This window comes from Gorilla gorilla, chromosome 6 (genome assembly GCF_029281585.2).
Source record: "Gorilla gorilla gorilla isolate KB3781 chromosome 6, NHGRI_mGorGor1-v2.1_pri, whole genome shotgun sequence".
In the NCBI taxonomy this organism is placed as follows: Eukaryota; Metazoa; Chordata; class Mammalia; order Primates; family Hominidae; genus Gorilla; species Gorilla gorilla.
In genome coordinates, this window is record NC_073230.2 from 89,390,693 (window position 1) to 89,405,665 (window position 14,973).

General features: G+C 54.1%; 1 protein-coding gene across 1 annotated transcript in view; it reads left to right on the forward strand.

Annotated features, from left to right (window-relative positions):
* The first annotated feature begins 111 nt into the window (after positions 1 to 111).
* Positions 112 to 14,973, forward strand: part of PTCD1 (pentatricopeptide repeat domain 1) — a 17,783-nt gene continuing 2,921 nt past the window's right edge. The window contains exons 1-7 of the mRNA XM_019030725.3: positions 112 to 354; positions 3,799 to 4,278; positions 5,659 to 5,799; positions 9,227 to 9,445; positions 9,829 to 9,930; positions 11,404 to 12,225; positions 13,067 to 13,249. Coding sequence (XP_018886270.2) covers positions 3,826 to 4,278; positions 5,659 to 5,799; positions 9,227 to 9,445; positions 9,829 to 9,930; positions 11,404 to 12,225; positions 13,067 to 13,249 — 1,920 coding nt within the window. The 5' untranslated portion in view covers positions 112 to 354; positions 3,799 to 3,825. The remainder of the gene's footprint in view (positions 355 to 3,798; positions 4,279 to 5,658; positions 5,800 to 9,226; positions 9,446 to 9,828; positions 9,931 to 11,403; positions 12,226 to 13,066; positions 13,250 to 14,973) is intronic.

Here is a 14,973-nt window from a genome sequence, read left to right on the forward strand (position 1 = left end):
AGCCTTCTCGCCTTTACCCGCCGCCGGGCCCGCCGCACACACTCCTCCTTCGCTTCGCCTCGCCGCCGCCGCCGCCGCCGCCCGAGGGATGCCGGGAGCGCCCGGAGCCCGCGCCGGCCCTTGCGCCTGTCCAGGCACTGCCAATCGAGACTCCGCCGCTCCGCTAGTCCCACCTAGCCGCCAGCCGAACGCGGGCCTCGCCTCGCCTCGCCAGAAACCTGAAACCAGCCGCGTGAGTCGGCGACGCGGATTGCGCCTGCGCGCTCGGGGAGAGGGTGACCCGAGGAAGAGACTGGTGCGCCGCGGGGACCGCGCAGGGCTCCCCGTCGGAGTGCACTGCGCCGGACACTTCAAGTGAGTTCCTGTGTGATCCTCGCAGGAGCCCCGGGACCCGGGCCAAGACACGCCAGAGGGGAAGGAAGTGCCCGAGCCGGGGTTGGAGCCGGGGGCGTCTGAGGAGGGAAACTGAGGCTGCAGAAGTCCGTGTGGAGAGGGGTCGGCGTTGGCCTGAGGGTCCGGGTGGGCCTCTGAGGAGGGGCGGGTCTCTCCGAGGAAGGACGGCCGCAGCGTGTCTCTAATTCAGTGTTTTTTTCTCGCTCTGTGGCCCAGGCTGGAGTACAGGGGTACGATCATAGCTCGCTGCAGTCAACTTCTCAGACTCAAGCGATCCTCCCACCTCAGCCTCCCGAGTAGCTGGAACTACAGACGCTGCACCACCACGCTTGGCTAATTTTTAAAATTTTATTTTTAATTTTTGTAGAGACGGCGGGGTGGGGGGGGGCGGGTGGCGGGTCTTGCTATGTTGCCCAGGCTGGTCTCGAACTCCTGACCCCAAGCCCGAAGCGATCCTCCTGCCTGGGCCTCCCAAAGTGCTGGAATTGCAGGCATGAGCCACTATACAGCCTAATTCAGGGTTTTTTTTAACCAGGGTGGGGTAATGAGCTTGTGTGGGAACAAAATGACACCCCTATTTTTCTCTATGTGAAATATAGCATTTCCTTTCCTGATTGCTGGAGCAGCCTTAGCAGTGCCTGAAACTGTGAGGGCGAGTGTAAATGATAGTTCCAGATAACAGTTTGTACAGGGCCAGGCATGGTGGCTCACACCTGTAACCTCAGCACTTTGGGAGGCTGAGGCGAGAGGATCACGTGAGGTCAGGAGTTCGAGACCAGCCTGGACAGGATGGCAAAACCCTGTCCCTACTAAAAATATAAAAATTGGCCTGGAGTAGTGGCGCGTTCCTGTAATCCCAGCTACTTGGGAGGCTGAGGCATGAGCATGGCTTGAACCCGGGAGGCAGAGGTTGCATTGAGCCGAGATTGTACCACCCCACTCCAGCCTGGTGACAGAGTGAGACTCAAAAAAAAACCAGTTTGTGCAGCAACTACAAGGTGGTATCTTAAGCTGTCACTTACATTTATTACTGCTTTGAAATTATGATAGAGTCGGCCGGGCGCGGTGGCTCACGGCTGTAATCCCAGCACTTCGGGAGGCCGAGGCGGGCGGATCACAAGGTCAAAAGATCCAGACCATCCTGGCCAACATGGTGAAACCCTGTCTCTACTAAAAATACAAAAATTAGCTGGGCATGGTGGCATGCGTCTGTAGTGCCAGCTCCTGGGGAGGCTGAGGCAGGAGAATCGCTTGAATCCGGGAGGCAGAAATTGCAGTGAGCCGAGGTCACGCCACTGTACTCCAGTCTGAGGACAGAGTGAGAGACTGTCTCAAAAAAAAGAAAAGAAAAGAAAAGAAATTATGATAGGGTCTTGTTATTTCATGCATTGAAAATAAGCATCTATACTAGTATAGCAGAAATTTGTTTTTAAAGCATTTTGATGCCATTTCAATATCATTGCTTTTTGTTTTATAATTCTGTGTATTGTAATTAATGCACGTAAGGCAGGGCATGGAGGCTTACGCCTGCAATCCCAACACTTTGGGAGGCCAAGGCTGGAGGATTGCTTGAGGCCAGGAGTTCTAGACCAGCCTGGCAACATAGGGAGACTCCATCTCTACAAAAAAATACAAAAAATTAGACAGGTATGGTGGTGTGCACCAGTAGTGCTAGTTAATTGAGAGGCTGAGGTAGGAGGATCACTTGAACCCAGGAGTTGGAGGTTGCAGTGATTGTGCATTTGCACTCCACTGTGCCATCGCACTCCAGCCTGGGCAACATGAAGACCCCATTCCACAAAAAAGAAAATTACATAAACACCATGCTTGTAAGAAGGAGTGGCAGGGCTTGCCAGATGCAGAATGATAAAGGCCCCCTGCACTAGTTTCACAAAAGGTGCTGGTCAGGACAATCATCAGTGCGTTACATGGACCTGAGTTCAAAGCCAGCCCAGCCCAAGCTGGCCAGTCTCACCTACTGCACTGCTGCAGGACCCCAGCAAGTCTCTCCCCTTGCTGGGCCTAGTTTTTTGTTTGTTGTTGTTGTTGTTGTTTTGAGATGGAGTCTTGCTCTGTCGCTCAGGCTGGAGTGCAATGGCGCGATCTTGGCTCACTGCAACCTCTGCCTCCCACGTTCAAGTGATTCTCCTGCCTCAGCCTCCCAAGTAGCTGGGATTACAGGGGCACGCTGTCACGCCCAGCTACTTTTTATGTTTTTGGCAGAGATAGGGTTCACCACGTCAGGCTGGTCTCGAACTCCTGACCTGAGGGGATCCACCCACCTTGGCCTCCCAAAGTGCTGGGATTACAGGCGTGAGCCACCGCTCCTGGCCTACTGGGCCTAGTTTTTAATCTGTTCAATCTGCCATCACTTGTAAGACTTTTCCAATCGCAACCTTCTAATATAACCAGACTTTAAAATACTTTAGGCTGGGCATGGTGGCTCATTGCTGTAATCCCAGTGCTTTGGGAGGTCGAGGCGAGAGGATTGCTTGAGTCCAGGAGTTCAAGACCAGCCTGGGCACATAGCAAGACCCTGTCTCTACCAAAAAATAAAATTAGCCAGGCATAGTGGCTCACACCTGTAGTTCCAGCTACTCGGGAGGCTGAAATGGGAGGATCGCTTGAGCACAGGAGGGTGGGGCTGCAGTGAGCTATGTCTGACCTGAACCTAGGCTTTCTAACCTCTGGGCCCATACTTCTTATTTTATTTATTATTATTATTATTATTATTATTTTTTTCTGAGACAGAGTCTCACTGTGTCACTCAGGCTGGAGTGCAGTGGCGCGATCTCAGCTCACTGCAAGCTCCGTCTCCTGGGTTCAAGCGATTCTCCTACCTCAGTCTCCTCAGTAGCTGGGATTAGACGTGTAGCACCACACCCAGCTCATGTTTTTTGTATTTTTAGTAGAGATGGGGTGTCGCCAGGCTGGTCTCGAACTGATCTGCCCGCCTCGGCCTCCCAAAGTGCTGGGAGTGCAGGCATGAGCCACCGCCCCTGGCCTGTTCTTTTTCTTTCTTTTCTTTTTTTTTTCGAGACAGAGTCTCACTCTGTCACCCAGGTTGGAGTATGTGGCTCAATCTCAGCTCACTGCAAGCTCCATCTCCCAGGTTCAAGTGATTCTCCTGCCTCAGCCTCCTGAGTAGCTGGGATTACAGGCGCACAGCACCACGCCTGGCTAATTTTTGTATTTTTCGTAGAGACGGGGTTTCACCATGTTGTCCAGGCTGGTCTCAAACTCCTGACCTCAAGTGATATGCCAGCCTCGACCTCCCAAAGTGCTGGGATTACAGGCATGAGCCACGGCGCCTGGCCTGTGCCCATACTTGTAACCACTTCTTTCTTTCTGCCTTTTGTGACTAGGAACTGAGTTGACTCTCTTATTTTTCCTGATATATTCCAGGCCCTGGAGGGACAGGATAAGCCAGAAATGGACTTCGTGAGACTCGCTCGACTGTTCGCCAGGGCCCGCCCCATGGGACTGTTCATCCTGCGACACCTGGACCCCTGTAGAGCCAGGTGGGCAGGAGGCAGGGAGGGGCTGATGCGGCCAATGTGGGCGCCCTTCAGCAGCTCCTCCTCTCAGCTGCCCCTCGGCCAGGAGCGCCAGGAAAACACGGGCAGCCTGGGCTCTGACCCGAGCCACTCCAACTCCACGGCCACGCAGGAAGAAGACGAGGAGGAGGAGGAGAGTTTTGGGACCCTCTCTGACAAATACTCCTCCCGGAGACTATTCCGCAAATCCACAGCCCAGTTCCATAACCTGTGGTTTGGGGAACGGAGAGATGAGCAAATGGAACCGGAGCCCAAATTATGGCGAGGCCGGAGAAACACCCCGTACTGGTACTTCTTGCAGTGCAAACGCCTGATCAAGGAAGGGAAGGTGAGGGGTACTTTGGGTTCTGTGGCTCCTGGCTTCTTTCCCCTGGCGGCTCAGTGTTTTGCAAGGGGTCACCTGACTTTCCCAGCCTCTAAGTTTTGGGCCTACCCTGTTGAACTGCCAGCCTTATGGCTGTAAGTATCGCGACCCTTTGCCATTCTCCACCGCAGTTTTATTTTATTGTATTTTTTTTTTTTTTTGTAGAGACGGAGGTTGCACTGAGCTGATCTTACCACTGGACTCCAGCCTGAGTCACAGAGCAAGAGTCTGTCTCAAAAAAAAAAAAAAAAGGAAAAAGAAAAGTGAATCCTCCACACCCTTCTAGCACTCCCTGCTTTAGGTTTTTTTTATGACAGGATCTCACTCTGTCGCCCAGGCTGGAGTGCAGTGGCACGATCTTGGCTCACTGCAGCCTCCGCCTCCTGGGGAATTCAAACAATTCTCCCACCTCAACATCCTGAGTAGCTGGGATTACAGGCATGTGCCACCACACCTGGCCAATTTTTGTATTTTTAGTAGAGATGAGGTTTCTCCATGATGGCCAGGCTGGTCTCAAACTCCAGACCTCAGGTGATCTACCCGCCTTGGTCTCCCGAAATGCTGGGACTACAAACATGAGCCATTACACGTGGCCGCTGCTTTAGTTTTGTTCGTACCACCTGTCATCACTTGATATACTGTGTGTCTTTCTTAATTATCCCATTTCATGTCTGTCTGGTTTGTTTTTTTGTTTTTTTTGTTTTTTTTTCCGAGATGGAGTCTTGCTCCATCACCCAGGCTGGAGTGCAGTGGTGAAATCTCGGCTCACTGTAGCCTCTGCCTCCCGGGTTCAAGCAATTCTCCTGCCTTAGCCTTCCAAGTAGCTGGGATTACAGGTGTGCGCCACCATGCCTGGCTAATTTTTGTATTTTTAGTAGAGACGGGGTTTCACCATGTTGGCCAGGCTGGTCTCGAATTCCTGACCTTGTGATCTGCCCACCTCAGCCTCCCAAAGTGCTGGGATTACAGGCGTGAGCCACTGCGCCTGGCCTCATGTCTGACTTTCCACACCGAAACATGAGCTCCAAGAAGGAGCTCTCTCTTGTTCCCAGCCGTATATGCAGTGGATAGACCTTGTCTGGCTCATTGAAGCACTCAGTAATTATTGTTTGAATGAACAGATGAAAATAATGAAGGAATAAAGGAATGAACTGAGGCTTCACCGGGGAAATGGTGTGAGGGGAGGGATGGGGCAGAAACAGCCGGGGGCCCAGGGGGTTTGCAGTCACCCAGGGCCGCCGTCCTCCACCATCTTAGGAGGGTCCCTCAGCTTCAACCTCCCTCTCTCTGCTGAGGGTCTCTGGGGCCATTCTGAGCCCCTGCCCTGTTGCCTCTTCCCTGCAGCTGGTTGAAGCCCTGGACCTGTTTGAGAGGCAGATGCTGAAGGAGGAGCGATTGCAGCCCATGGAGAGCAACTACACGGTGCTGATTGGGGGCTGTGGGCGGGTTGGCTACCTGAAGAAGGCCTTCAGCCTCTACAACCAGGTGCGTGTGGGCGCAGGGCAGCCGGGGCAAGGCTCTGAAAAGCTGGGGGTGGATCCCAAGTGTGCCACTTGCTAGTGCTTTACACTGGGCAGGTGACTTCACCTCCCTGGTCTCAGAGTCATCTCCTTAAAATGGTGGTGATTGTGGGTGATAAACGAGATGACATGGAAAGCCCTTTAGCACCTGCCTGGACTGTGGCGGTCCCCATGTTCGCTTTCTTTTCCCTTCAAAAAAAAAACAAAGAGAGGGAGCCTCACTCTGTCGCCTAGGCTGGAGTGCAGTCATAGCTCACTGCAGCCTCCAACTCCTTGGCTCAAGAGTTCCTCCTGCCTCAGCCTCGCCAGTAGCTGTGAGCACAGGTGTGTAGCACCATATCTGGCTAATTTTTAAATTTTTTGTAGAGGTGGGATTGTGCTGCATTGTCTAGGCTGGTCTCTAACCCCTGGCCATCCGCCTCAGCCTCCCAAAGTGCTGGGATTACAGGTCACAGCCCAGCCACCGCATCTGCTCCTCTGAAGGGGGCCAGCCCCTCCACACCTGTGGGTGTTTCTTGTCAGGTGGGACGAGAGACTGAGAAAAGAAATAAGACACAGAGACAAAGTATAGAGAAAGAACAGTGGTCCCCTGGGACCAGTGCTCAGCATAGGCTCAGCATACGGAGGACCTGCGCTGCGCAGGCACTGGTCTCTTGAGTTCCCTCAGTATTTATTGATCATTATCTCTACCATCTCGGAGAGGAGGATGTGGCAGGACAATAGGGTAATGGGGAGAGGGTCAGCAGGAAAATATTTGAGCAAAGGTCTCTGTGTCATAAATAAGTTTAAGGAAGGGTGCTGTGCTTTGATGTGCACCTACACAACATCTCGTGCATCAAAGAGCAGTATTGTCTCCAGCAGGTCCCACCTCCAGCCCTGAGGCGGTTTTCGCCTATCTCAGTAAATAGAACACACAATCTGGTTTTACACCCAAGACATTCCATTCCCAGGGACGAGCAGGAGACAGATGCCTTCCTCTTATCTCAACTGCAAAGAGGCCTTCCTCTTTCACTAACCCTCCTCAGCACAGACCCTTTATGGGCGTCGGGCTGGGGGACAGGCTGGGAGACGGTCAGGTCTTTCCCTTCCCACGAGGCCATATCTCAGGCTATCACATGGGGAGAAACCTTGGACAATACCTGGCTTTCCTGGGCAGAGGTCCCTGCGGCCTTCCGCAGTGTATTGTGTCCCTGGGTACTCAAGATTGGAGAATGGTGATGACTTTTATCAAGCCTACTGCCTTCAAGCACTTTTTTAACAAAGCACACCCTGCACAGCCCTAAATCCATTAAACCTTGAGTCAACACAGCTCATGTCTCTGCAACCACAGGGTTGGGGCTAGGGTTACAGTTTAACAGCATCTCAAGGCAGAAGAATTTCTCTTAGTACAGAACAAAATGGAGTTTCTTATGTCTACTTCTTTCTACATAGACACAGTACAGTCTGATCTCTCTTTCTTTTCCCTACAGTCCTTTTTTTTTTTGGAGACAGAGTCTCGCTCTGTCGCCCAGGCTGGAGTGCAGTGGTGTGACCTCGGCTCACTGGAACCTCCGCCTCCTGGGCTCGAGCAATTCTCATACCTCAGCCTCCCGAGTAGCTGGGACTACAGGCGCACATGCCACCATGCCTGGCTCATTTTTTTTGTATTTTGAGTAGAGACAGCATTTCACCATGTTGGCCAGGCTGGTCTCCTGACCTCAAGTGGTCCACCCGCCTTGGCCTCCCAAAGTGCTAGAATTACAGGCGTGAGCCACCGCACCCAGCCCATTACATCCATTTTAAAAAACTATTATTTTTGGCCAGGTGCGGTGGCTCACGCCTGTAATCCCACCATTTTGGGAGCCCAAAGTGGGTGGATCACGAGGTCAAGAGATTGAGACCATCCTGGCCAACATGGTAAAACCCTGTCTCTACTAAAAATACAAAATTTAGCCGGGCGTGGTGGCACGTGCCTGTAGTCCCGAGTAGCTGGGAATCACTTGAACCCAGGAAGTGGAGGGAGGTCGTAGTGAGCCGAGATCACGCCACTGCACTCTAGCCTGGCAACAGAGTAAGACTCCATCTCAAAAAAAAAAGAAAAAAACACTAATATTTTTATTGTTTTTATTTATTTTATTTTATTGAGACGGGAGTTTTGGCTCTGTCACCCTGGCTAGAGTGCAGTGGTGCGACCTCGGCTCAATGCAACCTCCACCTCCCAGGTTCAAGCAATTCTCCTGCCTTAGCCTCCCGAGTAGCTGGGATTAAAGGTGCCCACCACCACGGCCGGCTAATTTTTTTGTGTTTTTTGTAGAAGACAGGGTTTCGCCATCTTGGCCAGGCTGGTCTCGAACTCCTGACCTCAGGTGATCTGCCCGCCTCAGCCTTCCAAAGTGCTGGGATTATAGGCGTGAGCCACGGCACCTGGCCTTGTTACTGTTTTTGGTGACTCACCTGCAGTGTGTCTCCCTTCTTGAGTGTAAGCTCAGTAAGGATAGGCTGTGCCCGCTCTGCTAACGCCAGGGCTGCTGCTGGGCAGGTAGTGAGTTGTCAGTGCACCTCTGTGGAGTGCAGCAATACACGCAGAGCTTACATCATCCTCAAAGTAGGGATTGCCCTCTTTGCTTTTCAGATAAGGAAACTGAGGCACAGAGAGATGAAGGGACATGTCCAAGGCCACCCCACTTGAGTGCACCGGGGCTGGGATTTGAGCCCCAGATGGCCTGAGTCTAGCAGGGTTCTTTATGCCGCTGAGCTGCCTATCGCCTGCCTTTGGCCAGATGGCCCTTCTGTGGCCAATAGCGAGTGCTAAGCTTCACCACGGATTGTCAACCCTGAGCACATGCCTTAGTCCCCTGGAGGCTCAGTAAGCTGAGTGTCACTCAGCTCCGGGGCTTGTGACTTACCAGATCAGGTGGCCCTGAGAATGTGCATCGTGCCACTGGTTCGGGGCCACCCCTAGAGCACTGCAGTGCATCCTCCCACTTGCCACAGGCATGCCTGGTTTCAAGGTGATGGTGTCATCCCCATTTTCGCGAGGAAGCGCTCACTTGCCCGGGAGCCCTCAGGTAGTAAGCACTACAGGCCCTTTGCCCTTGACCGGGTGGCCTGAAGGTGGGGACATCAGGAAGACCTTGCTGCCAGGACCCCAGGCCTGGAGTGGGCTGACAAGTGCCCAGGGCAGGGTAGCTCCTGTTTGGTACATCTGGGTGTGTGGGCTCAGTTTTCAGAGTCCCTTCAATGTGTCTGAGTTTGGAGAGCTGGGCTCTGATGTGTCCATGGCTCTGCCTTAGAGCCTGGCCTGGTGGATGCAGTGACGGGGTCCTCTCCAGCCTCAGCTTCCTCTGGGGCAGCTGCTCACCTGTGCGTCCAGCTGATCCCGGGCCACCACTGAGCTTCTTCCATCTCCACAGATGAAAAAGCGGGACCTGGAGCCCTCGGACGCCACCTACACGGCCCTGTTCAACGTCTGTGCCGAGTCCCCCTGGAAGGACTCAGCTCTGCAGAGCGCCCTGAAGCTCCGGCAGCAGCTGCAGGCCAAAAACTTCGAGCTCAACTTGAAAACATACCACGCGCTGCTGAAGATGGCTGCCAAGTGCGCAGACCTTAGGATGTGCCTCGATGTGTTCAAGGTGGGGCTTCCCCTGCCGTCCTGCTCCCCGTCATGGGGCTGGTCCCACGTGTCAGGGGCAGGGCTGTGGTGTCTGTCTCTCCTCATGTAGGAAGGCTCAGGGAGGATGAGACAGCTGGTATTGGGCCCTGGGGTTCACAGATGGATCTGATGAGACCTTACTGGAGGTTGTGTATGCCACCGTGTGCTGTGTCCTGCTTTGTGCACTCGAGGGAAGGCTTCCTAGAGACAGGGTCTTGCTATGTTGCCCAGGCTGGTCACAAAACTCCTGGCCTCAAGTGATCATCCTGCCTTGGGCTCACAATGTGCCAGGATTACAGACATGAGCTACCACGCCCAGCCTGCTGCAGGTTCTCAGTGGGACGTCTTTGTTCCCTCCCCCAGGAAATCATCCACAAAGGGCATGTGGTCACAGAGGAGACCTTCAGTTTCCTGCTCATGGGCTGCATCCAAGACAAGAAGACGGGCTTCCGGTACGCCCTCCAGGTATGTCCCTCCCACCCCACCTTCCTGCCCTGCTTCCCCGGTGCCAGAGGTGCAAAATGGTGATCCTGTGAGCACCCACGATGGCCCTGTGCTGAGTATTTTTATATCTGTGCTCTTTTCTGAAAACCCAGCAGCCACTGTAGCCTCTGTTCTACAGATGGCAGGGAGAGGGGGCCCTTGGAGATGGAATGAGGGTGACCCCCGCCTCTCCCACCCTGCTTTGCAGTCGGCTCAGCCCCTCTAAACTCACCTTCCTTGAAAGCCTGCCACACACTCACCTGGGGACTTGTTCAACCCTCCCACAGCCCCATTAGCACTTCTGCAGGTGCAACCCAGGAGTCATTCATTCATTCATTCATTCATTCATTTTGAGATGGAGTCTCACGCTTGCCCAGGCTGGAGTGCAGTGGAGCGATCTCGGCTCACTGCAACCTCCGCCTCCCAGGTTCACGTGATACTCCTGCCTCAGCCTCCCGAGTAGTTGGGATTACAGGCGCCCGCCACCACGCCCAGCTAATTTTGTATTTTTAGTAGAGACGGGGTTTCACCATGTTGACCAGGCTGGTCTTGAACTCCTGGCCTCATGTGATCTGCCCGCCTGGGCCTCCCAAAGTGCTGGGACTACAGGTGTGAACCACAGCTCCCCGCTGGAGAGCTTTTTTTTTCTTTTTCTTTTTAATGTTTTTAAATTTTTTTTTTTTTTTTTTTTTTTTTTGAGATGGAGTCTTGCTCTGTCGCCCAGGCTGGAGTACAGTGGCACGATCTCGGCTCACTGCAAGCTCCACCTCCTGGGTTCACACCATTCTCCCGTCTCAGCCTCCTGAGTAGCTGGGACTATAGGCGCCCGCCACCATGCCCAGCTAATTTTGTTTTTGTATTTTTAGTAGAGACAGAGTTTCACCATGTTAGCCTGGAAGGTCTCGCTCTCCTACCTCGTGATCCGCCCGCCTTGCTCTCCCAAAATGCTAGGATTACAGGCGTGAGCCACCGCGCCCGGCCAATTTTTTAAATGTTTTACGGTTGTTTTGAGACACTCTCGCTCTGTCACCCAGGCTGGAGTGCTGTGGCATGATCTCGGCTCACTGCAACCTCGATCTCTGGGTTCAAATGATTCTCCCACTTCAGCCTCCTGAGTAGCTGGGACTGTGGGCATGCAATACCACACCCAATAATTTTTGTATTTTTAGTAGAGATGGGGTTTCACCATGTTGGCCGGGCTGGTCTCGAACTCCTGATCTCAAGGAGTCTGCCCGCCTTAGCTTCCTAAAGTGCTGGGATTACAGGCGTGAGCCACCGCGCCTGGCGTATTTTTTTGAGGCAGGGTCTTGCTATGTTGCCTGGTCTTGTCTGGAACTCCTGGTCTCAAGGGATCCTCCCATCTAAAACTCCCAAGGTGCTGGGATTCCAGGCGTGAGCCCTGCGCCCAGCTGCTGAATGGGAGCACCCAGCTGACGTTTGTCTCTTCCCTGGCAGGTGTGGCGGCTGATGCTGAGTCTGGGGCTACAGCCGAGCCGGGACAGCTACAACCTGCTGTTGGTGGCAGCTCGGGACTGTGGCCTAGGGGACCCCCAGGTGGCCTCAGAGCTACTTCTGAAGCCCAGGGAGGAGGCGACTGTGCTTCAGCCCCCAGTGAGCAGGCAGTGGCCAAGGAGGACAGCCCAGGCCAAGGCAGGCAACCTCATGTCAGCCATGCTGCATGTGGAGGCCCTGGAGAGGCAGCTGTTTCTGGAACCTTCTCAGGCACTTGGGCCTCCAGAGCCTCCGGAAGCCAGAGTGCCCGGCAAGGCCCAACCAGAGGTGGATACTAAGGCAGAGCCCAGCCACACAGCAGCCCTCACCCCAGTGGCCCTGAAGCCACCTCCCGTGGAGCTGGAAGTCAACCTCCTGACCCCCAGGGCCGTTCCCCCCACAGTGGTCTCCTTTGGAACAGTGACCACCCCAGCTGACCGGCTGGCCTTGATAGGGGGCCTGGAGGGCTTCCTGAGCAAGATGGCAGAGCACAGGCAGCAGCCCGACATCAGGACCCTCACGCTACTGGCCGAGGTGGTGGAGTCCGGGAGTCCTGCAGAGTCCTTGCTGCTGGCCTTCCTGGATGAGCACCAGGTAGAGGCCGACCTGACATTCTTTAACACGCTGGTGAGAAAGAAGAGCAAGCTGGGAGACCTGGAGGGGGCCAAGGCGCTGTTGCCGGTCCTGGCAAAGAGGGGCCTCGTCCCCAACCTGCAGACATTCTGCAACCTGGCCATCGGGTGCCACAGGCCGAAGGACGGTCTACAGCTTCTCACAGACATGAAGGTGAGTGGACTCGGGCCTGGGCAGGACACCCGTGGTGCTCAGGAGCACTCTGCAGCTCAGGAGGAAAGTTTGGGGGGTCTGCAGACCCCCCACCTGGAGAGGATGAACTGTGCATGGGGCAAAGAGAGTGGGGTCAATGACCTTCTGGTCTTTGGTCCCATTTTGGGGGAAGCAGACCCCAGCGAGTGCTTCAGGGCTGGGCGTAGAGACACACAGATGTTCCCATCCGGAAGAAGGTAGCCGTGGGTTGACACAGGGCTGGGGACAGGCCTCGGCCCCAACACTCTACAGGTATGGCAGGGATTCTCAGAATTCCTGAGGGGCCATGGGCAGTTTTCAAAGCCCCCGAGGTCTGTGCCTCCCACCTAACCCCCACTGGAAGTGCTGCGTGGATTTCATCTGACCACAGCAGAGGCTGCGTCCTGGGTTGTCGGTGTCCCCAGGTCCATCATCCTCTGGCTGTTTTCCTGGACCCTACCGGGCTCACCCAGCCAAGGCTTGCACTTTTCTAGGCCAACCACCACCTGGTGACCGTGCGTCACCAGGAAGCCCACCCCAGGGAGCAAGGAGGTGGTGTCTCCCACATCATTTTCTGCCTGAGTCAGTCGGTGTCTGAGAGCAGCACGAGTGTCCTTTTCCGCAGCTTCTTTAGGGCTGAGCAGAGGGGCTGGGCTTGGCTTTCCTGCTGGAGAGGGACATTCAGCACATTGTTGCTGCCAAGTTTGCCTTGCTGGCCCTGGCCGCTGGTCCCGGGAGCCAGCTTGATTGACAGAGGGTGGAAGCTGCTGGGTCCCAGTGGCTGCCATCGTCTTGCTGATTCTACGATGTCCCTGTGTTCTAGAAGTCCCAGGTGACCCCCAACACTCACATCTACAGTGCCCTCATCAACGCGGCCATCAGGAAGCTGAACTACACCTATCTCATCAACATCTTGAAGGACATGAAGCAGAACAGGGTCCCGGTGAACGAAGTGGTCATCCGCCAGCTGGAGTTTGCAGCCCAGTACCCTCCCACCTTTGACCGGGTGTGTGCCCCAAGCTCAAAAGCTCATCAGCTCCTTCACCATTGCTACCCCCGCCCCCCCCACCACCCAACCCCGGTTCTGGCCCTTGGGATTGTGTTGCCATGCTTGAAACTGTCCAGCAGCTTCCCTTAGGAGCAGTACCCAAGTCTGTAGACCACAGCCTGCGAGTCCCTGTCCGCGTGGCTCATCTCATGTCTCAGCCTTGCCTTTGCTTTCTCTGTCTGTCCCAGTGGCCTTCCGTCAGTTCGCAGAGGCCACCAACCTCTTGCCTGCTTTGGGATTGGTGTTCCCGCTGCCTCAGGTGGCACCCACTTTTCCTGGAGGTCTCTGCTTAAGTGGCCCTCAGACATGCCCAGCTGGCTGCCGCTCTGACCTGGGATGAAAGTCTCCCCTCCCCCTTCCCGCTCTGTTCCTTTATGCCGTGTCCTACAGTCTTGGATCATGTGCTCATGGGCAGCCCTGGCCTTCCCTGTATCAGGCTTCTGGAGGCAGAGGCTGTCTGCCGTGCTCATCTGGGTCCCCAGCACCTGCACGTTGCTGGGTACTCCAAACAGGTTGTTGCTTGCTCAGGGACTGGGCAGGCAGTGAAGTGGTGTCATTGTCTGGGGTGAATACCCGAGATTTGTTGTGAGCCAAGATCGCGCCACTGCACTCCAGCCTGGGCGATAGATGGAGACTTGGTCTCAAAAAAAAAAAAAGAGGTTAAGAGCTGAAGTTTAATAGGCGAAAGAAAGAAGAGCTCTCGCCAGGTGTGGTGGCGAAAAAAAAAAAAGAGCTCTCTCTTTGCAGAGAGAGGTGCCAGAGAAGTGGGTTGCCACTTCCATAGTGTAATGCAGAGGTTTTGTAGATGAGCTTGGGGAGGTGGTGTCTGATTTACAAAGGACGCAAAAGATTAGTTGGACCAGGTGTGCCATTTACATAGCGTGTATAAAAGCTGGTGCCCCACCCTAACCTTTTATTATGCAGACAGGTGGCCATCGCCATGTTGCCTGGTTCTTTACTGTACACATGGCGACAAAGAAGGGAAGATGGGGCCCCCACGTTGAACATATCTGGCTCCCAGGTAGCCCTTTTCTGTTGGCACAGCCGCCAGTATTTACCCCTGCAAGCTTCCAGTTTGCTTATCTATGTCTGCAGCTCGATTTTTCAGGCTGCTCTTTGTTAGAAAAGAAATTATTTGGGGGCTGCTTTTTATTAAAAGGGAAATTTCGCCAAGGACTCTGTTGCCCTTATTATCTGCCTAAATAATTTCTTTCAACCTCCTGTATCAGCAGGAGCAGGGCAGAGTCATGGAATCTGCTTTGTCACGGCCACAGCCTCTCCCTGCTGTTCTGAGGCTATCAGGCTCTGGGGTTTGGCTTTTGGGTCCATCCGAATCACAGTCTGTGCTGAGCATCTCCGGAGCATCGAGAGCCACTATGGCTTGAAGCATAACCCAGATGGGGCGGAAACAAGTAAATGGGCAGGGACACACACAGCTAGAGGGTGTGGGGTCAGGAACGCCGTGCAGGTGTCACGCCTGAATGCCATTTTGAGGGCTTCCTACAAATAGGTGGGACAGCAATGGAAATTGTGTCTGGCTGAAGGCATAGCTGGGCATTTTTGAACTGTGTGTCTGTGCTTTGAACTGTTGGTTGCGAGCCTTTTCTCATTGATTCCAGGGTTTTTTATATATTCTGGGTACTGGTTTTTTGTTGATCACATGTTGTGCATATCTTCCTAGT